The 24,974-nt window shown below is 47.0% G+C and overlaps 2 protein-coding genes across 2 annotated transcripts; both read right to left on the reverse strand.

Annotated features, from left to right (window-relative positions):
• Positions 1–461: 461 nt before the first annotated feature.
• LOC307208881 (uncharacterized protein) lies at positions 462–6,941 on the reverse strand. Its single transcript, XM_079963906.1, has 3 exons — positions 6,776–6,941; positions 4,289–4,462; positions 462–2,738 (listed from the first exon to the last, which is right to left on the reverse strand). Exons 2-3 carry the CDS (start codon positions 4,386–4,388, stop codon positions 1,786–1,788), a joined length of 1,053 nt encoding a protein of 350 aa, XP_079820032.1. The 5' UTR covers positions 4,389–4,462; positions 6,776–6,941; the 3' UTR covers positions 462–1,785.
• Positions 6,942–9,403: 2,462 nt separating this feature from the next.
• On the reverse strand, positions 9,404–24,811 carry LOC307208522 (zinc finger protein 213-like). Its single transcript, XM_079963178.1, has 6 exons — positions 24,792–24,811; positions 20,144–20,741; positions 17,715–17,844; positions 16,618–16,703; positions 12,949–13,075; positions 9,404–11,807 (listed from the first exon to the last, which is right to left on the reverse strand). Exons 2-6 carry the CDS (start codon positions 20,558–20,560, stop codon positions 10,768–10,770), a joined length of 1,800 nt encoding a protein of 599 aa, XP_079819304.1. The 5' UTR covers positions 20,561–20,741; positions 24,792–24,811; the 3' UTR covers positions 9,404–10,767.
• Between the last annotated feature and the right edge of the window lie 163 nt (positions 24,812–24,974).

Raw genomic sequence — 24,974 nt, forward strand, 5'->3', positions numbered from 1 at the left:
AACTAAAGACGCTATGCCCGTGGCTGAGGATAATTGTTTGAACCCTTCCAATGGGTATGGGGGGTGGGAGAGAAAGAAAAAAAATTGTACGGGAAATGTAATGCGAAACAGATTAATCCGTTTCAGACTTTTAAAAACAACTCCTAAAACAGCAATTTAATATGAATTTTACTATCTAACGAGACCATTGATCCATAAAATGAAAGCAATAATCAATGTACCGTACTATAAAATAAAGAAAACAGTACTGTACATTAAAAGTAAAATTAATTTTTGTCCTTACCTGCACTGATGATAGACATTGTTTGGATGGGGGCTTTTTATACATTGCCACAATCACACAATCAATCAAAAACAAAGAACAAGTCAGTCACAAAAAAGCCAAATAAAAAACGCAATTTTTTGTGGCAAAAATAAAAGCACCAAATATAAGCTCCAAAGATCACCTCAGAACACTACAATTGGAAATGGAAGGCTTTTATTACAATGGGGGGATGCAAATTAGCAGCGGAACAGTGAAAACAGAAGAAGGCTTTGATTCCAATGTAGGGGTGCACAAATTAGCAGTGCAACAGTGAAAACAGAAGCTCAGGAGCACGTTCGGCTTCCAAAGCAAAGTTCGCAAACTGAAACACTGACGTCCAGGTTTGCAGCATTCGAGTTCAAAGTTGTTCAGGAACTAAGCTGTTTGAAAACCACTGTATATAGATATGGTTGCCATATGTACAGAATTGCAAGTAGCGTCTGGGAGGAAATTGCTGAAATGTCCGGGAAAATCTGGACCTATGGCAGCCCATGTCGCAAGCGTAGATTTCGGCAAACTTGACTTAAAATAGATTCCCAGTTCCTTCAAGCCCTCCTCAGAAGGCTTGGTTTCAGACCCTGGATCATATCGATTGACTCCTCTGCATCATCTTCATGAAGTTTTCCCTTAGCATGTAGCAAGCTGTGAGTTTTGTTCTGCAAATCCATTTTTTAAATTCTAACTTAAATGTTGCATTCAACTGATGGTAACTTGACCAGTCTCCCTCCCACCTGGAGGAAGAAGTTCCCTTTATAGGGACCCCACATACAATGAAGCAATACCACACGGCCCTAAACCTAACCTCCCAATACATCAACCTCAGCGGGTAAACTATTGGTCTGCTGTGTCAATGTTTTACTGGACGGTTGGATAATATTGGCAAGAGCGCCTGTAATCTCACAGTTACCACTTCCCTGGAATAAGAATCACTTCCGTTCAAACCAGTAAGTATGTCTGTAATTATGCCATCTGACCAATGCCCAGATGACTTAAGCCCTATATCGGACTCCACTCCATGGGTTCCCCCCCGAATATAGAGCATGGTCCAATCCCCTGGACATTCTCAGACTTACAGAAGTCCTTCTCAAGGTCATGAATGAATCTGAAGAGGTGATTCAAGCAACAGAAAAGGAGATTTCTCCTAAAGATCAGGAAGAACTTTCTGATAGTAAGAGCCAGCAGTGAAAAGGAACTCCCTCAGAAGGGGGTGGACTCTCCTTCATTGGAGGTATTTAAGAAGAAGTTGGATGGTCATCTGTCATGGATGCTTGAAATGAGGTTTTTTCTGCACTGGCGGGGGTTGGACTAGATTCCTAATCTACCATTCTATTATTCACCCTGTGGTAAGTTCTTGAATTGACTTTTTTACAAGTGAAATTTTATCCACATTTCATGCGCTGATATGCTTTCATCCCTGTATGAATTATTTGGTGGGCCATGAGAGTGGCACTCTGACTGAAGCTCGTCCCACATTCCAAATACTAAGAGGTTTTCTCTCTGGTGTGAATTCTTTGATGGGAAGCGAGATTCTGCCTGTGACTGAAGCTCTTTCCACATTCCAAGCACTGATATGGTTTCTCCCCTGTATGAATTGTATGATGGGAAGTGAGACGGTGGCTGTGAATGAAGCTCTTTCCACATTCAAAGCACTGATATAGTTTCTCCCCTGTATGAATTTTATGATGGGAAGTGAGACTGTGGCTGCGACTGAAGCTCATTCCACAGTCCAGGCATTGATAGGGTTTCTCCCCTGTATGAATTCTTTGATGGGAAGTGAAAATATCCTTCAGACGGAAGCATTTTCCACATTCCATGCACTGAAAAGGTTTCCGCCCGGTATGAATTGTTTGATGGGAAGTGAGATGTGAGCTTTGACTGAAGCTCTTTCCACATTCCAAGCACTGATAGGGTTTTTCCCCGGTATGAATTCTTTGATGACAAGTGAGATGTTTTCTCTGACTGAAGCTCTTCCCACATTCCAAGCACTGATATGGTTTTTCCCCGGTATGAATTCTTTGATGGGAAGAGAGATGATGTCTGTGACTGAAGCTTTTTCCACAATCCAAGCACTGATATGGTTTCTCCTCTGTATGAATTCTTTGATGGGAAGTGAGACATTCCTTTCGAGTGAAGCTCTTCCCACATTCAAGGCACTGATAGGGTCTCTCCCCGGTATGAATTCTTTGATGGGAAGTGAGACTTTCCTTCAGACGGAAGCATTTTCCACAGTCTAAGCAGTGATAGGGCTTCTCCCCGGTATGAATTCTTTGATGGGAAGTGAGACTATTCCTTTGAATTAAGCTCTTTGTTTGATGGGAGGTGGACTGGGAGCTCTGACGGATGTTGTCTCCACACTTTGAATATTTATCAGACTCCTCCGCTATGTGGATTCTGTTGTGGTTCCCCTTGTTCTTCCCTTCCAATTCATCACCATCTGCAATGAAGAGAGAAGCTAATTAGAACCTCAGGAAGAAATGGAGCTCCAGATTACTGAACAATGTTAATGAATGCTTGTGATAGAGGAAGAACTGAAGAGAGTTAGATGTGAGGCCGTACTACAGTTTTCACTGCCTTTGTTGGCTGGAATTGCTTGGCTTTTATCCGGGATAGATTTGTTTGGTTCAGTCATGGAGTCCACTCCATCACAAAGGTCAGTCATCTCTTTGGTCAACAAAATGCAGACCGAAGCAAAAGCAAAAACAACAAACCTGACAGAAGTTACTTCAACTTCCCTAAATACTTTCAAGCTGACATTTAAGAAGGCCTGGGCAGTTCAGGCAAGCCTGGTCATTGTTTAAAAAGGCATGACTAGATGAAGAATATTCACAAAGAAACCAGTTGATATCCCTCCATACAGGGCTCACGGTGAGGATGTTAGAATCCCAGATGCTGTTGGTCTCCATCCAAATAGTGGAGGTTCATCACATAGAGGTAAACATGGAGTTTCAAAACTCATCTTATGATCCAACAGGGAGTTTTACCGAGAGGGTGCATGATTCCCCGATTCCCCTCCTTGACTTCCTTATGCAGAGCTCTCTGGTCAGGAGCCAGCAATCTCCATGCCTCAACAAACAGGAACATCTTCATTTGCACACTCCCCAACAGCATTTATCTCAATCTGGTTGGTCTCAATTTAATTTATAAATCACTTTCTTCACTTTGAAGCACCCTCCCATGTTCATAAGGAGACCAACTCTGTATTGTTTCATTGGGAACAGTAGAGGGAAAATGACTATGACTCACACTTAATCTAAGCACAACAGCCACAAGAGCTCCTGACTAGGCATTTAGGTAGGAGGTGTTCAATGTACTCTGTTCTCTCCTATCTCTCCTCTCCCCCCAATTTAAACCAATTCATGAACTCAGAACTTATACACTGACCACTAATGATGAACCATATGTTATAGATATTCCTGTAAATTTATTCTGCTATTTTTGAGAATCATATGAGAAGATTATTTTTGAGAATCACATGAGAATTCATTTGAGAAATCATATGAGAATTTGATTTGAAAATCAAATCTACATATTTGTATCATTTATGAGACCTATATGATCCTTGTTTTTAAAAGAAAAGGAAAAGTTATTCCTAAAAGAAAAGAAAAAGGTAATGCACAGAGGCCCCATCTGTGATCAATCTATAAAGCAGGTTACTTTAAAGAGTCGTGGCTTCTAGTGCTGCCTGATGGATCAGTGAGTTCTCTGACACTGGTAGGGCATTCAATCACAGTACAGGTTGTAGACATCTTGAGCTGCCAATACATCGTGGTGGCCGGGGAGCTGTGATGTATTCCTAGCTCAAATTCCCCGCAGATGTCAAAGGCGCAGGCAGGAAGGCAAGTAGGTAGAGGAGCCCGAAAAGGTGCCCACCTTCTCAGTCTCCAACTTCCTGCCTGCCTCATCCCACCCCCAAGCTGAGCAAAGCCCCAATGCCTCTAGGGCTCCATCCATCCATGTCCCCATCTCCACTCCCCTGGGACTCACCAGATCCCTCGGAGGTCATTGGGAGAGAACGCTCAGAGGCTGTGAGGAGGGATGCAGGAGACAACCTGACCAGGTCAACTGTCCATCTTCCCCCTTCCATCCTCGCTAGGTTTACAGATTCAGTCTCTTTTATCCTTTCTGAGGAGTCGAGAAGCCACCACAAGCTGCAGGGTCCTGGGAGAGAGGAAGAAACAAAGGGAGCCTCAGAGGCCCTGCAGGGATTTTCCTGGCCGAGATATTCCCCTGCTCCTGGAAAAGCACAAATGGGGCAGCCCCTTCCCGACAGAAACCCCATTTGAAACATCTCCAGTGATTCCCATTTAATCTGTTGGCACCTCACCAAACTTCATAAGGCTGGGATGGTATGCACACTAGTGACCTGAGAGTAGACCTCATTGAACTCAGAGGGGCTTATGGATAGAACTTGGTGCAGAAACCAGGCACCATCCTGTCCCCAACCTGAAAACTGCAGCCCCAGAGCATGGGCAGAATACAGCCAAATAGCTATTACAGTGGTGCCCCGCAAGACGAACGCCTCGCAAGACGAAAAACCCGCTAGACGAAAGGGTTTTCCGTTTTGGAGGCGCTTCGCAAAACGAATTTCCCTATGGGCTTGCTTCGCAAGAAGAAAGCCCATAGGGAAATCTCCGGGGACCTCTTTTAAATGCTAGCGGTGGGGAGCAAAGCCTTTCCACCCCCCCCCCTCCGGCCTTCAGAAGAGGTCCAGGAAGGCCGGCGGGGGCCGAAAGGCTTTTCTTCCCACCGCCAGCATTTTAAAACCGGTCCGGGATAGCAGGGAAGCGCTTCCCGCTATCCCGGACGTCTTTTGAAGGCAGGCGGGGGGGGGGAGCAAAGACTTTTGCCCCCCGCCCGCCTTCAGAAGAGGTCCTGGACCCACGTCTCAATGCAAGAGATGCTTTAGCAGTTGAGCTGGCTGGGCCCCAAACCTCTTTCTGCTCATCATTAGAGCTGCTGAGAGACCCTAGAAGGTTGGGAATAGGATCTGGCTCCTGCTGTTTCTTAGCCACCTCCTCATTTTCCTTATTCACACAAAATGGAGTGGTTTTTGGTTGTGCTTTCTTTAGAGAAGCTCTCTTTGGAGCAGGGCCCGTGGCACTCGGGGAACACCAGAAATTTTGTAACCACTCCAGGTCAACACCATCTTTCCCTTAATTCCGTATCGTGTTTCCTTATACCATTTGTAGCAATTAAAGCTTTTCTAACTTTAGTCTGCAGCAGCGTCTGTGTCATTCACTTAGTGTTCTGCAGAATGCGGAGGCTAGACTGGTGAATGGGAGTGGCTGCTGGAACCATGTAAGACCGCTCCTAAAGGATCTACTTTCAAAGTGTTGGTGGTGACCTTTAAAGCCCTAAATGGCCTCGGTCCAGGATACCTGAAGGAGCATCTCCACCCCCATCCTTCAGCCTGGACCCTGAGGTCCAGCACCAAGGGCCTTCTGGCGGTTCCCTCAGTGCAAGAAGAGAAGTTACAGGGAAGCAGGCTGAGGGCCTTCTAGGTAGTGGCCCCCTCCCTGTGGAACACGCTCCCATCAGATGTCAAGGAGATGAGTAACTATGTAACCTTTAGAAGACACCTGAAGGCAGCCCTGTATATTATATGTGCTGGAAGCCGCCCTGAGTGTCTGGGGAAAACCAGTCAGATGGGTGGCAGGTAAATACTATTGTTTTTATTATTATTATTATTATTCATACAGGATGCTGATGGCGGCGGCAGCTTCACCCCAGTGTCTTGCCAGGGCAGGAAGGGCTTGGTTTTCCTAAAAATATTGAGCTGAGCAAGGCTGGATGCAGCTCCTGCTCCCAAGAGTGGCACATGCCAGTCTGTGCACTTGCTCTGCTGGGAGGGGGCAGATGTTTAACAAGGTTGGAAACCAGATCTCACCCGGCCCTAGGGACTCCTCCCAAGAATCCTGGGAGCCAGAATTGGTTCAGGACCCTGAGAGTTGCAAGGAGACAGCTTCAGCCCTGCTGCCCAAAGACTGCAATTCCCAGGGTGGTCACCAATCCCCCCTTCTTGCCAGGGAACTCTGGGAATTGTAGTTGGGGTGATGGTGGGAAAGGGTCTCCCCTCCAGTCTCCACACTTGGGGGGGGGCTGTATCTCCCCACTCACAGGGCGTCTCCTTCCTCGGAGTCCTTGGATGCTTCTCTGTGTTATGAAATGCGACCTTCCCCTCAATCTGAAGGGGGCTTATTTGCATGCCCTCATTTTGTTGCCCCAAAGACTCCTCCCCCAAAAGGAAGGCAGCATCTTGATCCAAAGGAAGAAGAGAGTTGCAGACTTGCTGGACACTCAGCCCCTCCCTGGCTTGGCAGAGAGGAATTGGGGGCAGGACCCTCTGCTCCCTGACTTGGGGGTCTCCCCCCCCATGCATGAGCTGAACGGGGCTCCCCTGCCTCCTCCCTTGCAGCCCTGGGACCCCCTTCTCCCCGCTGCACCCCAAGGGGGAAGAGAGAAGAGACTCACCAGATTCCAGGAGGGGCACCGAGGAAGTTTTTGCAAAGCAGAGAGAACAAAGGGACTGGGCAGGGAGGGGCTTCTGCTGGGGAGGACCTTGCCCCCCCTCCCCTTCCTGTCCTCTCTAGGAATCCCGCTCTGCTCCTTTTAACCCTTGGCAAGCCGAGGGCACCCAGACCGCCCCTCCCTCCCTCCCTCCCTCCCTCTCCCTGCCTGCTTCTGCGCTCTAGGGCTGCCCTCCCTCCTCCATCTGGGCCAAGGACTCTGCATCAAGGACCCCCCCCCCCCATCTTATTGCAGACTGACTACAAGGGAGGTGGGGGTTTCTGCATTATGCAGTGCGCATCTGGATCCCTACTTTGAAATGACTAAATAAGTGAATGTTAACGCAGCCTTCTCAAGAGCACAGTGGGGGGAGGGGCAGCTGCCCCCAAAGAATGAAGATTGTTGTTTACTGAGTTGAATAGGATGCAAAATGCAGCAGTCTGATTGGTCCTAGAACAATAGGATTCAGAATGCAACAGTATGATTGGTCCTAGAGCAATGCAGCAGTATGATTGGTCTGCAGGAACCACCCAATCCAGCTCCAGATGGAAGTGAATCCACAACCTGATTGGCCTACAGGAGAATTCTGGAATTAGCCAATTATGTTCAGCTCATTGTGTAAATAATGTATATAAAGCAGATACTTTGGAGGAACTTTCATTCCTCCTCACCACTATGAGCTGAATAAAGAGCATGAAATCCACTCTTTATTCAAAATCAAATATTTCAAAGATCTAGAAAAAATACATAGGAAACTGAGGTTCTGCGCACGCGCGCACCCCCCCCCCCCAAAAAAAATCCTGGCTACTCCAGGAAGCGAAGATGCCAGGGATGAAGAGCAAGGTGTTCTCTCCAGGCTGCAAAACCCCAGAGCGCATTTTCATGAACCAAAGAACAAGATCCTGCAGTTCAGGATACAATTACAAGTTAGGCGTCAGTAGCTAAAAAGAAATCAGCCCTGAGTGCTCACTGGAAGGACGGATCCTGAAGCTGAGGCTCCAAGACTTTGGCCACCTCATGAGAAGAGAAGACTCCCTGGAAAAGACCCTGATGTTGGGAAAGATGGAGGGCACAAGGAGAAGGGGATGGCAGAGGACGAGATGGTTGGACAGTGTTCTCGAAGCTACTAGCATGAGTCTGACCAAACTGCGGGAGGCAGTGGAAGACAGGAGTGCCTGGCGTGCTCTGGTCCAGGGGGGCACAAAGAGTCGGACACGACTAAACGACTAAACAACAACAACAACAGCTAAAAAGAAGTGGCAACTCAGTCACTTATTGGAAGGCAATTCAGTGTGGAATCCTAGAACGGCGGGAGATGGATGTGTTACCGGGGAATTGGTGGACATGTGAGAGAGACACCCCCAGCCTTGCCTCTCCACACTACCAGGCAAAGACAAAGAGCCTCCGCTGCACATTCTCAAATGTCGCAGTTCACTGATAAATGCATCTTATGTACTGGCTCAATGGGGAAACTTTAGAAATTCATAAGAAATCACATTGTTGAATCTTCTCAGTTCCAATGGCATGTGGTACCCAGGTATAAGGGTTGAGGTGACTGAGCCCAGCATAATCCCCCGAGATATACAGTCATGGCTGCAGGGGCTTCCCGATGTGATATCCTGCCCCAAGCATGTCAGACAGGCAACCATCTCATTCACCATGCCTACCCACCCCATAGTGGGACAAGACAAAGGGGTGTATTTAACTTGACTCAAGGACCAGGGAGGGACGCGGGTGGTGCTGTGGGTTAAACCAGAGCCTAGGACTTGCTGATCGCAAGGTCGGTGGTTCGAATCCCCGCAACGGGGTGAGCTCTCATTGCTCGGTCCCTGCTCCTGCCAACCTAGCAGTTCGAAAGCATGTCAAAGTGCTAGTAGATAAATAGGTACTGCTCTGGCGGGAAAGTAAACGGCGTTTCCATGCGCTGCTCTGGTTCCCCAGAAGCGGCTTTGTCATGCTGGCCACATGACCCGGAAGCTGTACGCTGGCACCCTTGGCCAATAAAGCGAGATGAGTGCCAAAACCCCAGAGTCGGCCACGACTGGACCTAATGGTCAGGGGTCCCTTTACCTTTTAAGGACCAGGGAACTGTAAATGCTTTCCTTTGCACTGTGATGAAGTAAGTGTGAAATACTATATTTGAGTGACAGCGGCAACCACTGGATCTCAGGTTCTACCTGAGACCACACCTTTCCTGTGACATACCTATGATATATTGATGATGCTTCTGGAAATGTATGATGGGAAACTTTAAAATACTTATCTATCCATTGTTTGGGGCTTTTGGCTGCTTCATCTTTGTGGTAGTGGGATGTCTTGTTGCAACAATTAAGATCATGCCACCGGGCCGCTGTTTGGCTTCTGTGACCTGGCTGAAGTCTCTCGCTTGTGACCCCCGACCGGAACCTATGGGAACCAAGGTTAGGCAATTGTGGGGTGCTCCAATGACTCTCTCTTTCTTTTTCCTCTTCTTTCGCGACCCATCATAGCAGAGTAAGATTGTCTTCCATGGACATGGTCTCATCAGTGAACCCATAAGTGACTGTGGAGGCCAATTCTGGTTCCTGTTGTAAACAAAAAATCTGCCCTTTTCCCTTATGGGGTATTCAAGAGGCCATATAGAGTCCTTACGTAGGTTCCCTATTGGTAGGAGAAAAGAACAGAGGCCAACCAGAGAATATTGAGAAACAAAGCAACTAGTAAGCCTGATCTTTATTGATCTGTTGCAATAGGGTGCCCCCTTCACACGCAGGAAAGGATGACCCCAGAATCAAGGTGTGCCTGCCCTTATATATACATTTTAAATTCCCTGCCTTGGAGCTCAAGACCCCCCCTCCGTACATCATACATACATCACAGAAGGGGTGTAACCTAAGATCCCCCCCCCACATACCTACATCACAGAAAAGGCAGTCTACAGCGGAAATCTGAATGTGTTTTTTCCTGTCTGCCAGGTTATCTGATTGCCTTTCCTGATAGTCTGTCACCCATTAAAATGCTGATTACTCAATTCCCGAGACAATGGGAAGGCTCCCTGACCCCCTCCCTCCTTGCAGAGAAAACGTTTGGTCAGTTTGGGAATCAAAAATGGTTTCAGGTTGGTGTTCCTGCGCTGATCTATGTACGTGCTTTTATGTACCACAGGGGTGTGGGACTTGTTTGTCTCTTCCCAACAGCAAGGGCTGGCGGACCAGCTGGCTGGGCTCCCTTGCCCGCTTGCTTGCTTCCTGCAAGGCCACCTTAGTTCCTGCCACCCAGCACCCCCTGGCCAGCCCCAGAGGGACCATTCGCCTAGGGAGCTTGTAGCCAGGGCTGCTGCCACAAACAGCTGTGCAAGCTTTTGGGAGGCAGAGATGCAAGAGGGCATCCAAGGAGGGAGCGACGGAAAGAGGGACGGAGGCCAGTGTTGCCTGTGGCACTCCTCAGCATTCTTCACGGCACCCCAGGGTGCCAGGGCACACTGGTTGAAAACCACTGCAGAATAGACTTTGTTTATGTCTTCAGGCTGTCAACTGTACAAAACAAATTTTACTACACTGTGGGCTTTATAAACAAGCTAGGAACCAATTCACCAAACCTATCTTGGTGAATTCGTCTGGTAAGTCTTTTATCTCAAATATCTCCTTGGAAGATAAATGATATAACGGTGGCTGTGGCAAAATTCCTCTCGCGGGTAATAAGAATTAGAAATTGACATGCTCTGGATAGATAGATAGATAAATAAATAAATAATTTATACCCCGCCCATCTGGCTGGGCTTCCCCAGCCACTCTGGGCGGCTTCCAAAAAAATATTAAAATACAGTAATGCACCAAACAGCAAAAGCTTCCCTAAACAGGGTTGCCCAGAAATGTTTTTCCTGTATCTCGGCTATATTTTGTTTTCAAAATTGATTTTGAGGGTCTTTGGACTGTAATAAAGTAAGTTTAGTGCTCCCACTACAGCTTTTATCACATTCACTTAGAGGGTTTATCCACAGCATGGGTTCCCAGATGCACAGTCAGGCCATCACTCCCACTAAAGCTTTCTCCACACCCTGTACATTGATATGGTTTCTCCTTGGTGTGGGTTCTTTTGTGTAAAGTAAGGTGGTAATTGCGACTAAAGCTCTTTCCACACTCCAAACATTTAAAGGGTTTTTCCCCTGTGTGGGTTCTTTGATGTGCAGCGAGGCCTCCACTCTGGCAAAAGCTCTTTCCACACTCCATGCACTTGTGAGGTTTCACTCCTGTGTGGGTTCTCTGATGCACAGTAAGGTCACAGTTCCTATGGAAGCTCTTGCCACACTCCATGCATTTAAACGGTTTTGCCCACGTGTGGGTTCTTTGATGTGCAGCAAGGCCTCCACTCTGGCTAAAGCTTTTTCCGCACTCCATACATTTGTAAGGTTTCACTCCTGTGTGGGTCCTCTGGTGCTCAGTAAGGTCACCACTCTCATGGAATCTTTTCCCACACTCAATGCATATAAACGATTTATCCCATGTGTGTGTTCTTTGATGTGCAGTTAGGCTTTTACCATGTTTGAAACTCTTTTCACACACCATACATTTAAACGGTTTCTGCCCTGTGTGGGTTCTCTGATGTAAAGTAAGATGGTCACGTCGACTGAAGCTCTTTCCACACTCCATGCATGTAAATGGTTTCTCCCCTGTGTGAGTTCTTTGGTGCACATTTAGATCCCCACCACGACTGAAGCTCTTTCCACATTCTAAACATTTATGTGCTTTCTCCTCTGTGTGGATGCTGTAACATATACTAGATTGTGACTGATACTTATATGGTTCACCACGCACTGGACATATCTTCCTGCTGTTTCCTTTGAGATCTTGCAAATTCAGGGGTACATGGACATCAATGTCCTGAGTCGTGGTGGACTTCTCTTCCCCATTCATTGACTTTTGGGGTGCTTCTTGATTGGCAAACATCTCTTTCCATGCTTCATTCTCTGATGTCGCCATGGATGTCTCACTAATATTCTTATTATTCTGCCTATTACCTGTTTTGGGGGAGGGAGAAAAAGAAAATGTGTTTCAATTGCAAGGCAGAAGCAGATTCTCGTTATGGATCGAGCCCAGTTCTCTGCTTCTCCGATTCTATCGTTTTCAAGCGTCTCCGCTTCCTTCTCCCCAAGCCCTGCTGAATCTGAGGTTAGCTTCTGAATATGCTACAATCTCAGGACGACACCAAAATTCCTGCTCCACCTCCCACTTGCTGTTGTTGGGATAAATTATAAAGAGAGGTTCCTGTTACGATATGGATGCAATGCAGCTGCAAAGTGCTAGCTTGAAAAGTAAACATGATGGGAATGTTGGGACTGTCCGTGGGAATCAGAGGGACAGTCAACTCACAGTGCGAAGCACCGGAATTAGCTCAGAGGGTAATATGAGCTCTTCCGTTTGTTCCTGTCCCGGAAGTACAGGAAGTGTTCGTCACTACACTGCTGGAGTTTGAAGAGAGCAGTCATGTTTTTTGTAACGCTGCAAAGACAGAAATAAAGGCATGTAAATACGTTTCTGTCTATCTCTTTCCCCTGCCAGGGGGCAGGAAAGAGGGGGGGTTTCTTCTCACGTTTGAGAAGAATCGCCTATCGAGACCTCGCCTGGATCTTGCTGGGGAATGCAGCCAGGGAGGTCAACAGGGAATCATGCAGGGTGCCTGGGAGAGTTGCCAGTTTCGCCTGATAAAGGCTTGATTTCCCGACAGTTCCTAAACTGGAGGTATCCCTCTCAGAAACCTGACAGAAGACTTGATATGGTTAGTCAGCAGTCAAAGAAACTATTAGAGGCAAGAAGGCTCCCTTCAAAAAATTGAAGTCTTACCCAAATGAAGAGAACGAAAAGGAACTCAAATTCCGGTCACGAAGAGGGCAAGCAGACACCAAAGGATGCTACAGAAGACTTTCTACGACAGCCTTTCTCCACCTGTGGGTCCCCAGATGTTGTTGAACTACAACTCCCATCACCCCTAGTTAGCAAGGCCAGAAATCAGGGATGATGGGAGTTGTAGTCCAACAACTTCTGGGGACCCACAGGCTGAGAACCGCTGTTCTATGAGCTTCTGGTCCAGGATAGCCTGGCAACTGTCGACCATCTCTGCGCTGCACAGTTTATCTTAACAAGGGAAGAGGGGGTCCTTACCCAGAGAGACCAAGTTCCCATAATTCTCCATCGTGACCTCCCACTGCAGGGCTCTTTGGCCAGGATCCAACAGAGCCCACTCCTCCTCCGTGAAAAACACAGCCACCTCCTCGAAGGTCAGTGGGCCCTGGGGAGAAAAAGGGTTAGAAAATATTTGCTCCTCGCAACTGACGTAGAGAGAGCTGTGATTCTGGCATTGCATGCCTCGATGACCCGTTGGGTTGCTGGGGTTTATGCAGGCAGAACTCCAGTGAAGCAATAAGAGCACATCGTAGAAACATAGCCCCATAGAATTGTAGACTTGAATGGGAACTCCCCAATGGTCCTCTAGTCCAGGAATCTCAGTTTAAGCTTCCATGACCGAGGAGCAACCTCCAATACGGAGGTTTAAAAGTATTCACCAAATGTTGCCTCCACACATGTAGTAATATATGTTCCATGTTTCACGTATAGGTAAAGGTAAAGGACCCCCCAGATGGTTAAGTCCAGTCAAAGGTGACTATTGGGTTGCAGCGCTCATCTCGCTTTCAGGCCGAGGGAGCTGGCATTTGTCCACAGACAGCTTTCCAGGTCATGTGGCCAGCATGACTAAACCGCAACTGGCACAGGGAGGACCGTGACGAGTGCCAGAGTGCATGGAAACGTCATTTACCTTCCTGTCGCAGCAGTATCTATTTATCTACTTGCACTGGTATGCTTTCGAACTGCTAGGTTGGCAGGAGCTGGGACAGAGAAACGAGAGGTCACCCCATTGCGGGGATTCGAACAGCTGACCTTCCGATCAGCAAGCCCGAGAGGCTCAGTGGTTTAGACCACAGTACCACCCTGGTGCCTTCATTCACGTATAAAATGAGATGGTATCTCTAAGCTTCTAAACAGTTTTTAAAGCCCAACAGCTTGCTCTTAAGTCTCTCTCTGTGACTCTTACTCCTACTACTAATAATAATAAATTTTATTTATACCCTGCCCTCCCCGGCCAAAGCCAGGCTCAGGGCGGCTAACACCAATAAAATTACAATAAAAACATAATAGAAAAAAACAAAATAAAGCCATTTAAAATATAGAAGAGAAGAAGAGTTTGGATTTGATATCCCGCCTTTCACTCCCTTTAAGGAGTCTCAAAGCGGCTAACATTCTCCTTCCCCTTCCCCCCCCACAACAAACACTCTGTGAGGTGAGTGGGGCTGAGAGACTTCACAGAAGTGTGACTGGCCCAAGGTCACCCAGCAGCTGCATGTGGAGGAGCGGAGACGCGAACCCGGTTCCCCAGATTAGGAGACTACCGCTCTTAACCATTACACCACACTGGCATTTTAATATAGGTTAAAATGCAATTTAAAATGCAGTCTCATTTTAAAAGTAGCCGATAGATCAAGACCATAAGGGGAGGGAAACATAATGGTCAGACTGAGTCCAAACCAAAGGCCAGGCGGAACAGCTCTGTCTTGCAGGCCCTGTGGAAAGATGTCAAGTCCTGCAGGGCCCTAGTCTCTTGGGACAGAGCGTTCCACCAAGTCGGGGCCAGTACTGAAAAGGCCCTCGCCCTAGGTGAGACCAATCTAACCACCTTGTGACTTGGGACCTCCAAAGTGTTGTCATTTGTGGACCTTAATGTCCTCCGCGGGGCATACCAGGAGAGGCGGTCCTGTAGGTACGTGGGCCCTAGGCCGCAAATCTCTCTCGCAGCAAGCTCTTCTTGGTCTCCTCTCTTTCCTAAAACATTCCTGTTCAGTGGTTTGTTTGCATTTTCACAAACACACAGCACTTCTCTCTGAACACAGAACTGAGAAAAATGTGGGATGACTGTGGGAGACTCACAGGTGCAAGGACATGCTAAGCCACCCTGCTACACGGTAAGTTCTATAACCAGGGTGTCTCTGGACCTCAAATTAAGACTCAAGCAAATAATAATATTTAGAACTTACTGGACTCCAGTCTGCTCGTTTATGAAAGGACTATCTAAGACATCTAGTTGCTGGAGATGTGACAGGGTTAAGCTTACCTAAAACATATGTTTGTACAATGTCCTAAGGGACACAGGTGGTGCTGTAGTGTAAACCACAGAGCCTAGGGCTTGCCAATCAGAAGGTCAGCAGTTCGAATCCCCGCGATGGGGTGAGCTCCCGTTGCTCAGTCCCAACTCCTGCCCACCTAGCAGTTCAAAAGCACGTCATGTGCAAGTAGATAAATAGGTACCACTCCGACTGGAAAGTAAACAGAGTTTTCTGTGCGCTGCTCTGGTTCGCCAGAAGCAGCTTAGTCACGCTGACCACATGACCTGGAAAAACTGTCTGCAGACAAACGTCGGCTCCCTTGGCCAGTAAAGCAAGATGAGGGCCCAATCCCAGAGTTGTTCGCAACTGGACTTAACTGTCAGGGGTCCCTTTACCTTTACAATGTCCTACATTGAAAAACTTTTGGCAAAAGGTAATAGAGATAATCAGCATGACTGCAGAGGAAAATGTCATTTTGAATGATATACCCAACACATGGAATCTAACAAAGGGGCAATATGAACAGACTCTCCTCGCTCTCACTGCTGGTTGTGATGAACTGGAAAAATAAAAATGCAGCTCCCTTTAACGATTGGATTGAAGATTCATTTTTATAAATACCATATTAGGTTAACGTCTGGTTAACTACACTAACAATTCCCCACCCCACCCCTTTTTGTAATGTAAACTTCTTTTCCGTGTCTTAAGAATTGATGCTTTTGAATTATGGTGCTGGAGGAGACTCTTGAGAGTCCCATGGACTGCAAGAAGATCAAACCTCTCCATTCTGAAGGAAATCAGCCCTGAGTGCTCACTGGAAGGACAGATTGTGAAGCTGAGGCTCCAGTACTTTGGCCACCTCATGAGAAGAGAAGACTCCCTGGAGAAGACCCTGATGTTGGGAAAGATGGAGGGCACAAGGAGAAGGGGGCGACAGAGGACGAGATGGTTGGATAGTGTTTTCGAGGTTACCAGCATGAGTCTGACCAAGCTGCGGGGGGCAGTGGAGGACAGGAGTGCCTGGCGTTCTCTGGTCCATTGGGTCACGAAGAGTCGGACACGACTAAACGACTAAACAACAACAACAAATGTACTTTTGTGCTTCTTTATTTTTTCAATAAATAATGTAGAACACACACAAAATTGCCCTGCTGTAAGACTTTAGGAAATCAGCCCTGAGTGCTCAACTGGAAGGACAGATTGTGAAGCTGAGGCTCCAATACTTTGGCCACCTCATGAGAAGAGAAGACTCCCTGGAAAAGACCCTGATGTTGGGAAAGATGGAGGGCACAAGGAGAAGGGGACGACAGAGGACGAGATGGTTGGACAGTGTTCTCGAAGCCACAAACATGAGTCTGACCAAACTGCAGGAGGCAGTGGAAGACAGGAGTGCCTTGCGTGCTCTAGTCCATGGGGTCACGAAGAGTCGGACATGACTAAACGACTAAACAACAACAAAGACTTGGGACTCCCTGCAGCTGCAATCTTGGGGGGGGAAAGGGAATCTTTTACATTCTGCTTGGTCAGAATAAACCATTTCCTTAACACAGATCCCTTTCCATCTGTTGTGATTCTACGAAGGAAGCAGATATCCTTGGAAAGGGATCAAGGAGCAGATCCTTTCAAGCCCTGGCCAGCACCACTTCCCAGATTCCATGTTTTTTCCATCTCCTACCTGACCAGGCAACTGAACGAACACCATTTCTTCTTTGTCACACATTAAGGAAAGGCTGGGATGATCTGGCAGAGGAGTTTGGCTGCCTATGAGCAAAAGGAAAAAAGGAAGCAGGTAGGATTTTTTTCCTGCCTCCTGTCACCTGCACCGGTTCGCAACCCGAACTGCCTGGATATACTTTGCAGGTATGCAGCTTGGGAATCAGGGTGGGTTGGATTTAAATCAAATCAATTTAAATCACGATTTAAATCACTGGTCAGTAAGACTTGATTTAAATCTTTTTTTAAAAAAATCCAACAACACTCATTCTTGCTGGTATAATCTTAATATTTACAACCAGATGAAACCTCACAATAATTTTGGCTTCTCTCATTGAGGGAACCGCCAGAAGTCCCTCGGCGCTGGACCTCAGTGTTTGGGCAGAACGATGGAGCTGGAGACGTTCCTTCAGGTCTACTGGACGGAGGCCGTTTAGGGCTTTAAAGGCCAGCACCAACACTTTGAATGGTCCTCGGAAACGTACTGGGAGCCAGTGTAGGTCTTTCAAGACTGGTGTTATATGGTCTCGGCGCCTGCTCCTAGTCACCAGTCTAGCTGCCGCATTCTGGATTAGTTGTAGTTTCCGGGTCACCTTCAAAGGTAGCCCCACGTAGAGTGCATTGCAGTAGTCCAAGCGGGAGATAACCAGAGCATGCACCACTCTGGCGAGACAGTCCGCGGGCAGATAGGGTCTCAGCCTATGTACCAGATGGAGCTGGTAAACAGCTGCCCTGGACACAGATTTGACCTGTGCCTCCATGGACAGCTGTGAGTCCAAAATGACTCCCAGGCTGCGCACCTGGTCCTTCAGGGGCACAGTTACCCCATTCAGGACCAGGGAATCCTCCACACCTGCCCGCCTCCTGTCCCCCAAAAACAGTACTTCTGTCTTGTCAGGATTCAACCTCAATCTGTTAGCCGCCATCCATCCTACAACCTTCAGCTGGAGCAGAATTCGCCGGTTTGTCATGGAGGCAAGACGGTTTTGGCCATATAAAACCACCCCCCACCCCCGAGACCGTGATCAAACCAAAAACCCACTCCCAATTCCTCCTTACCCAGCGAAGGGGAAACATCCGTTCCACTGCCCTCCGGAATGGCTCTCCAGAACAGCTGCCTCCTCCTGCTGGCCGGCGGGACCTTCTCTGTGTCGTAAAATGGAAGGCCCCCATATTTCAGCCTCTGGATCTGAAATAAAAATGGGGATTAGGAAGAGGCGCCCTGATTTCATCATGGGGGTGGGGCAGACCAAACATTTGCACATTCTATCCTCCCCTTGGGGAGTTTAGCTCTTACAACGAATTCATACCAAAATAGCTGGGAAAGAGATTTCAGATGGGGAAACTCCACTGGACTGTCGAAATGGGATATGGCATAAAAAGTGCAATGCTTTGATTCCGGTGTGGAAATTTGCTCCTTTTTTTTAATTTGGCATGTGTTATTGAACTTTATTTTCTTTTATTGTAACAGATTAACGGGGCCGGGGCAGGGGAGGAATTCCAGGAAGTTGGACTAGATTGGGCATCCCCAAACTTGGCCCTCCAGATGTTTTGGGACTACAATTCCCATCATCCCTGTTGCAGGAAAAATCCGAGGGCTCCCTTGGACAAAACAAAGACACCAACCAGGATAACTTGGAGCAAAACAGCAGCCTGTAGGCTTGGCCTTTATTGAACTGTTGCAACAGGGTATTCCCCTCACGTGCAGGAGAGAGGAAAGACCCAGAAGAATAGTGTGCAAGGTCTTATAAAAACTTTTGAAATTCCCCTCCTCTAGGTCTAGCCCACCCCCAGAAACATCATGCATACATTACAGAAAGGAGGGGTTGAGGGAGGCATACATTACAGAAAGGAGGGGCTGATGGTAACCTGAGTGTCTTGTCACCTGGCTGGTTCCTCCTTTCCCCCTCCCCACAGTTTCCTGCCCCCTGAGGGAAGATCTGATCATTGTCCTTTGTTTCAGTCCATGTTGAATCCACTCCCATATGCAGGTTCTTTGTGATCTTGATTGTCTTCTGTCTGGGATCATCAGGGTTGGCATGGGCAGGGCTCCTGTGTATGTGCTGAGACAGTGAAGGGATTATGGCTGACCAGGACTAAGTCACCCCCCTTTGTTAGTTCTTGTCATATGGAGTAAAATAAAAATGGAACAGTGCAAATCCAAAGTATGGTTGATTTTCTATGAATTTATAACAGAAATGTGGCGTTATGAATTTATAACAGAAATGTGGCGTATGTAGTGTGTGAGTGTGAAGTTTATACAAACAGAATGATTGGGGTGGGGGGGTTCCTGCTACATCCCTTACCACTGGTTCTGTTAGCTAGGGATGATGGGAGTTGTAGGCCAAAAACATCTGGAGGGCCGAGTTTGCCTCTGCCTGATGACTCTTTGACAGGGTGGATTTGATTTAAATAAAATGGATTTAAATCACTAGTCTGTGTGACTTGATTTAAATCTTTTTTTTTTTTTACAGAAAGACTCATTCTTGCTGGTATAATCTTAATATTTACAACCAGGTGGTTTAGTTTTTGGAATAATACATTTTCAGAGTAGTTTTTACAGTTACATTAAAAATTACTGATTTGGTTATACTATTAGAAATACATGGACTGATGGTTATGAAATTATTGTGAGGTTTAATAAGTTAACTGTTTATATTTGGACAACTTTTCTGCTGCACTTAATAACAATTTAAACCATTTATTTAACTAAACTATTTAACTAGAACAATAACATTATGGCATGTTTGTTAACTGATGTGGTTAAACATTTTTTTTAAGAAAAAAGCAGACTGAGTTTTAGCATGAAAAACTTAAAACAAATCTTTATTTCCTTTGGACTATAATGTAACTTAAATAGAAAACTATCTTTAGAAAGGTTTTTCCTCCAAAAGGATTTCAATTTGAAAATCCGATTTAAATGAAAAAATCCGATTTTTTTATCATTGATTTTTATCCACCCTGCTATTTGGCTCCTTCCCAACTCCAACAACAACAACAACAACAACAACAACAACTTATTTATTTTCCCGCCCTCCCCAGCTGAAGCCAGGCTCAGAGCGGCTAACAACAGTAAAAGTAACACAGCTTACATAAAATCACAATCAATTAATTGAAATACATTCTAAAATCAATTCATTCTAAAATCAATTCAGAGTCAAATTAATGGCAACCATTGGGCTAGAGTTCTATGAGGCTTATAGAAGGAGGGAGTCAGGCTGCGCCCTGACCAAAGGCCTGGTGGAACAGCTCTGTCTTGCAGGCCCTGCGGAAAGATGTCAAGTCCTGCAGGGCCCTGGTCTCTTGTGATAGAGCGTTCCACCAGGTCGGGGCCACGGCCGAAAAAGCCCTGGCTCTGGCTGAGGCCAGCCTAATCTCCCTGTGGCCTGGGACCTCCAAGACGTTTTTGTTTGAAGACCGTAAGGTTCTCCGTGGGCCATACCAGGAGAGGTGGTCCTGTAGGTACGATTTAAAGAAAGCGCTCTCACCTGCTCCCTTTCTCCCTGCCTCTTTGCCTCCACCTGGCTCAGGAGGAAGCCTTCGGCCAGGGCCACCGCCTGGGAGCTGGTCTCCGCTCCGCACTCCCTGACCCAGCTCTCCATCTCCGGGGGGAGGATAGTCAGGAACTGCTCCAGGATCACCAGGTCCAGTATCTGGGCCTTCGAGTGCTTTTCCGGCTTCAGCCACTGGCGGTAGAGGTGGTGGAGGCGGCTGCAGACCTCGCGGGGTCCCTCGGCCTCCTGGTAGCAAAACGCCCGGAAGTGTTGGCGCTGGACGTCTGAGCTGGCATTGCCCTCGCCCAGGATCTGCTGCACGTTCCTTTCCCACACCTCCCCAGTGCTCCCAGTCTGGGTGACGTGGGGGTCCTTTCCTCCCCAGGGAGCCGCTGAGTCTGGCTTTTCCATCTCCCAAAGTTCCCCGAAGGAATCCAAGGGTTGCCTTGCTCCGCGGAGAATTCTGTTCCCAAACCAAAGGCTGCCGGAATTTGACTGGCGTTGGAGGGGAGGGTGTCAATGTCCGGCAAAGTCTGCAAGCCCCCCTCTTGCACACGCTTTGCTAGGAGCGAAGGGTGACCCCGGCTGGGACCTGCAAAAGACGGCAGAGACTTATAAGCAGCCGAGAGACATGGGGGAGCAGTGGAGGCAGTGTGGTGTAGTGCTTAGAGTGTTAAACTTGGACATGGGAGACGACGAAGAAGAAGAATTTACTATTTATACCCCACCCATCTGGCTGGATCTCCCCAGCCACTCTGGGCAGCTCCCAACAGAATACTAAAAACACGATAGAACATCAATCCTTAAACACTTCCCTAAACAGGGCTGCCTTCACATGTCTTCTAAAAGTCAGATTATTTTATTGACATCTGGCGGGAGGGCATTCCACAGGGCGGGCACCACTACCGAGAAGGCCCTCTGCGTGGTTCCCTACAACCTCACTTCTCCAGTGAGGGAACTGTCCATTAAACTTTAATTAGTAAACGTCCAGTGCGCTTCCAACGCCATAAATCTTATCTCAGCAGAGAATTTCGTGCGGCGGCTGAAGAAGGCAGGAGAGTCAGTACCTTTCAATGAAGAATCCTGGAGCAAGCACTTTGGAACTCAGGGGAAAACTTTATTCACAATAGAAAAAACCTGGCGATAAAGCAGAGTGGCAAAAGCTGTACTGGGATGCAATCTCAAAAATGATAGAATGATCTCGATACGAATCCAAGGCAGACCTTTTAACATCACAGTAATCCAAGTTTATGCACCAACTACTGGTGCTGAAGAAACTGAAATTGACCAATTCTATGAAGACTTACAACACCTTATAGAAGTGACACCAAAGAAGTATGTTCTTCTCATTATAGGGGATTGGAATGCTAAAGTAGGGAGTCAAGAGATAAAAGGAACAACTGGCAAGTTTGGCCTTGGAGATCAAAACGAAGCAGGGCAAAGGCTAATAGAGTTCTGTCAAGAGAACAAGCTGATCATCACAAACACGCTTTTCCAACAACACAAGAGACGACTCTACACATGGACATCACCAGATGGGCAGCATCGAAATCAGATTGATTATATTCTCTGCAGCCAAAGATGGAGAAGCTCTATACAGTCAGCAAAAACAAGACCTGGAGCTGACTGTGGCTCAGATCATCAGCTTCTTATAGCAAAATTCAAGCTTAAACTGAAGAAAGTAGGAAAAACCACTGGGCCGGTAAGATACAATCTAAGTCAAATCCCTTATGAATACACAGTGGAAGTGAGGAACAGGTTTAAGGATTTAGATTTGGTGGACAGAGTGCCTGAAGAACTATGGATGGAGGCTCGTAACATTATACAGGAGGCAGCAACGAAAACCATCCCAATGAAAAGGAAATGCAAGAAAGCAAAGTGGCTGTCCAATGAGGCCTTACAAATAGCGGGGGAGAGAAGGCAAGCAAAATGCAAGGGAGATCGTGAAACATACAGGAAATTGAATGCAGATTTCCAAAGAATAGCAAGGAGAGACAAGAAGACCTTCTTAAACAAGCAATGCAAAGAAATAGAGGAAAGCAATAGAATGGGAAGAACCAGAGATCTGTTCAAGAAAATTGGAGATATGAAAGGAACATTTCGTACAAAGATTTCCATAATAAAGGACAAAAGTGGAAAGGACCTAACAGAAGCAGAAGACATCAAGAAGAGGTGGCAAGAATACACAGAGGAATTATACCAGAAAGAAACGGATGTCTCATATACCCCAGGTAGTGTGGTTGCTGACCTTGAGCCAGACATCCTGGAGAGTGAAGTCAAATGGGCCTTAGAAAGCACTGCAAATAACAAGGCCAGTGGAAGTGATGGTATTCCAGCTGAACTATTTAAAATTTTAAAAGATGATGCTGTTAAGGTGCTACACTCAATATGCCAGCAAGTTTGGAAAACTCAGCAGTGGCCAGAAGATTGGAGAAGATCAGTCTACATCCCAATCCCAAAGAAGGGCAGTGCCAAAGAATGCTCCAACTATCGCACAATTGCACTAATTTCTCACGCTAGCAAGGTTATGCTTAAAATTCTACAAGGAAGGCTCAAGCAGTATGTGGACCGAGAACTCCCAGAAGTGCAAGCTGGATTTAGAAGAGGCAGAGGAACCAGAGACCAAATTGCAAACATGCGCTGGATTATGGAGAAAGCTAGAGAGTTCCAGAAAGACATTTACTTCTGCTTCATTGACTATGCAAAAGCCTTTGACTGTGTCGACCATGGCAAACTATGGCAAGTTCTTAAAGAAATGGGAGTGCCTGATCACCTCATCTGTCTCCTGAGAAATCTCTATGTGGGACAAGAAGCTACAGTTAGAACTGGATATGGAACAACTGACTGGTTCAAAATTGGGAAAGGAGTACGACAAGGCTGCATTTTGTCTCCCTGCTTATTTAACTTATATGCAGAATTCATCATGCGAAAGGCTGGGCTGGATGAATCCCTAGCCGGAATTAAGATTGCCGGAAGAAATATCAACAACCTCAGATATGCAGATGACACAACCTTGATGGCAGAAAGTGAGGAGGAATTAAAGAACCTTTTATTGAGGGTGAAAGAGGAGAGTGCAAAATATGGTCTGAAGCTCAACATCAAAAAAACGAAGATCATGGCTACTGGTCCCATCACCTCCTGGCAAATAGAAGGGGAAGAAGTGGAGGCAGTGAGAGATTTTACTTTCTTGGGCTCCATGATCACTGCAGATGGTGACAGCAGCCACGAAATTAAAAGACGCCTGCTTCTTGGGAGAAGGGCAATGACAGGCCTAGACAGCATCTTAAAAAGCAGAGACATCACCTTGCCAACAAAGGTCCGTATAGTTAAAGCTATGGTTTTCCCAGTAGTGATGTATGGAAGTGAGAGCTGGACCATAAAGAAGGCTGATCGCCGAAGAATTGATGCTTTTGAATTATGGTGCTGGAGGAGACTCTTGAGAGTCCCATGGACTGCAAGAAGATCAAACCTCTCCATTCTGAAGGAAATCAGCCCTGAGTGCTCACTGGAAGGACAGATTGTGAAGCTGAGGCTCCAGTACTTTGGCCACCTCATGAGAAGAGAAGACTCCCTGGAGAAGACCCTGATGTTGGGAAAGATGGAGGGCACAAGGAGAAGGGGGCGACAGAGGAAGAGATGGTTGGATAGTGTTTTCGAGGTTACCAGCATGAGTCTGACCAAGCTGCGGGGGGCAGTGGAGGACAGGAGTGCCTGGCGTTCTCTGGTCCATGGGGTCACGAAGAGTCGGACACGACTAAACGACTAAACAACAACAACAAAAGCACACATGCTTTTATCTCTGGCATAAAGAAAACTTTACTCTAAACTTAACTCGTATCAGCAAACACGCCCATGGCCACAAACTGAGTCTGCGAGTCAGGTCAAGGGGGGGGGGGAGAGAGACAGAGTCAGGTCAAGGGGGGGGGGGGAGAGAGACACATGGGTGAACTGACTATTTATACAAACTAACTCACATTCCTGGATGCTTAATGACTTCAAGCTGCTCAGTGATTAGAGCGACTTGTTACCTCTTAACCCTTTAGTACCAACAGGAACTACCAGAAGGCCCTTGGAACTAGATCTCAGTGTCTGGACTGGTATACTGGGTATACTGGGCCAGGATTAAGAAGCCAAGAAGAGTCTGGTGATCAGGCCTGTGGCCAACAAGATTCCTGTGGGGATCTTGAAAGCAGGATCTGAGCAGAAGAGCCCTCTCCTCTCCTGTAATTTCCAGCAACTGATACTCCGAATTATTGCTGACTTCCACTTGCTCACTTCAAAGGCTTTGCATGTCAACAAGGAAGTTCTAGGTCCTGCAAGTGAACCTTTCAATGTCTCTTCAAAAATTATTACTCTTACGTAATCCGCCAGGACAACCCTGATTTCTTTGTCTTTCAGGGCCCGGTGACCTTTGAGGAGGTGGCTGTGCAGCCAAGAAGCCCACTTAGGTTTTCTCTCCCCAACCTCAGTTGCATTTGTGCCCCCCCCCTGCCCTCCTTTGGAGGAAGAGACAGCAGGGGCTGTTGGAGAGAGAGGTAAGCCCCAAAAGTGATTCTTCCCTCTCTCTCTCCTGGCAGAGTTAAGCCCAACGCAGACCATTAAAACTTGGACCATTAAAAGCGGAGATTATATTTCTACTCACAAGAGTTTCAGGAGCTAGAGAATTATCTCCCTTAGGAAAGATTTCATTCCCTGGTTCTGCTTCCTCGCCTCCTTCTTCCTACAAGGCAGAAGAGGGAGGGAGCCTGCTAAGCCCCGCCCACTTGGGAAACTTGACCTCAGGGCTCGGGTTAACCCTTCCGTGCCCGCAAGGTGAGTCAGCAGC

This window comes from Podarcis cretensis (genome assembly GCF_951804945.1).
Source record: "Podarcis cretensis genome assembly, chromosome: 2".
NCBI lineage: Eukaryota > Metazoa > Chordata > Lepidosauria > Squamata > Lacertidae > Podarcis > Podarcis cretensis.

Bases quoted from the DNA above. Each gene is read 5' to 3' on its own strand.
- LOC307208881 (XM_079963906.1), bottom strand. From the start codon at position 4,388: ATGGAAGGGGGAAGATGGACAGTTGACCTGGTCAGGTTGTCTCCTGCA. The intron at 2,739-4,288 runs GTGAGTCCCAGG...TCTTCATTGCAG, and splicing joins AATGACCTCCGAGGGATCTG to ATGGTGATGAATTGGAAGGG.
- LOC307208522 (XM_079963178.1), bottom strand. From the start codon at position 20,560: ATGGAAAAGCCAGACTCAGCGGCTCCCTGGGGAGGAAAGGACCCCCAC. The intron at 16,704-17,714 runs GTAAGGAGGAAT...TTTTGCTCATAG, and splicing joins GGATGTTTCCCCTTCGCTGG to GCAGCCAAACTCCTCTGCCA. The intron at 11,808-12,948 runs GTAAGGACCCCC...CCCCCAAAACAG, and splicing joins TGGGAACTTGGTCTCTCTGG to GTAATAGGCAGAATAATAAG.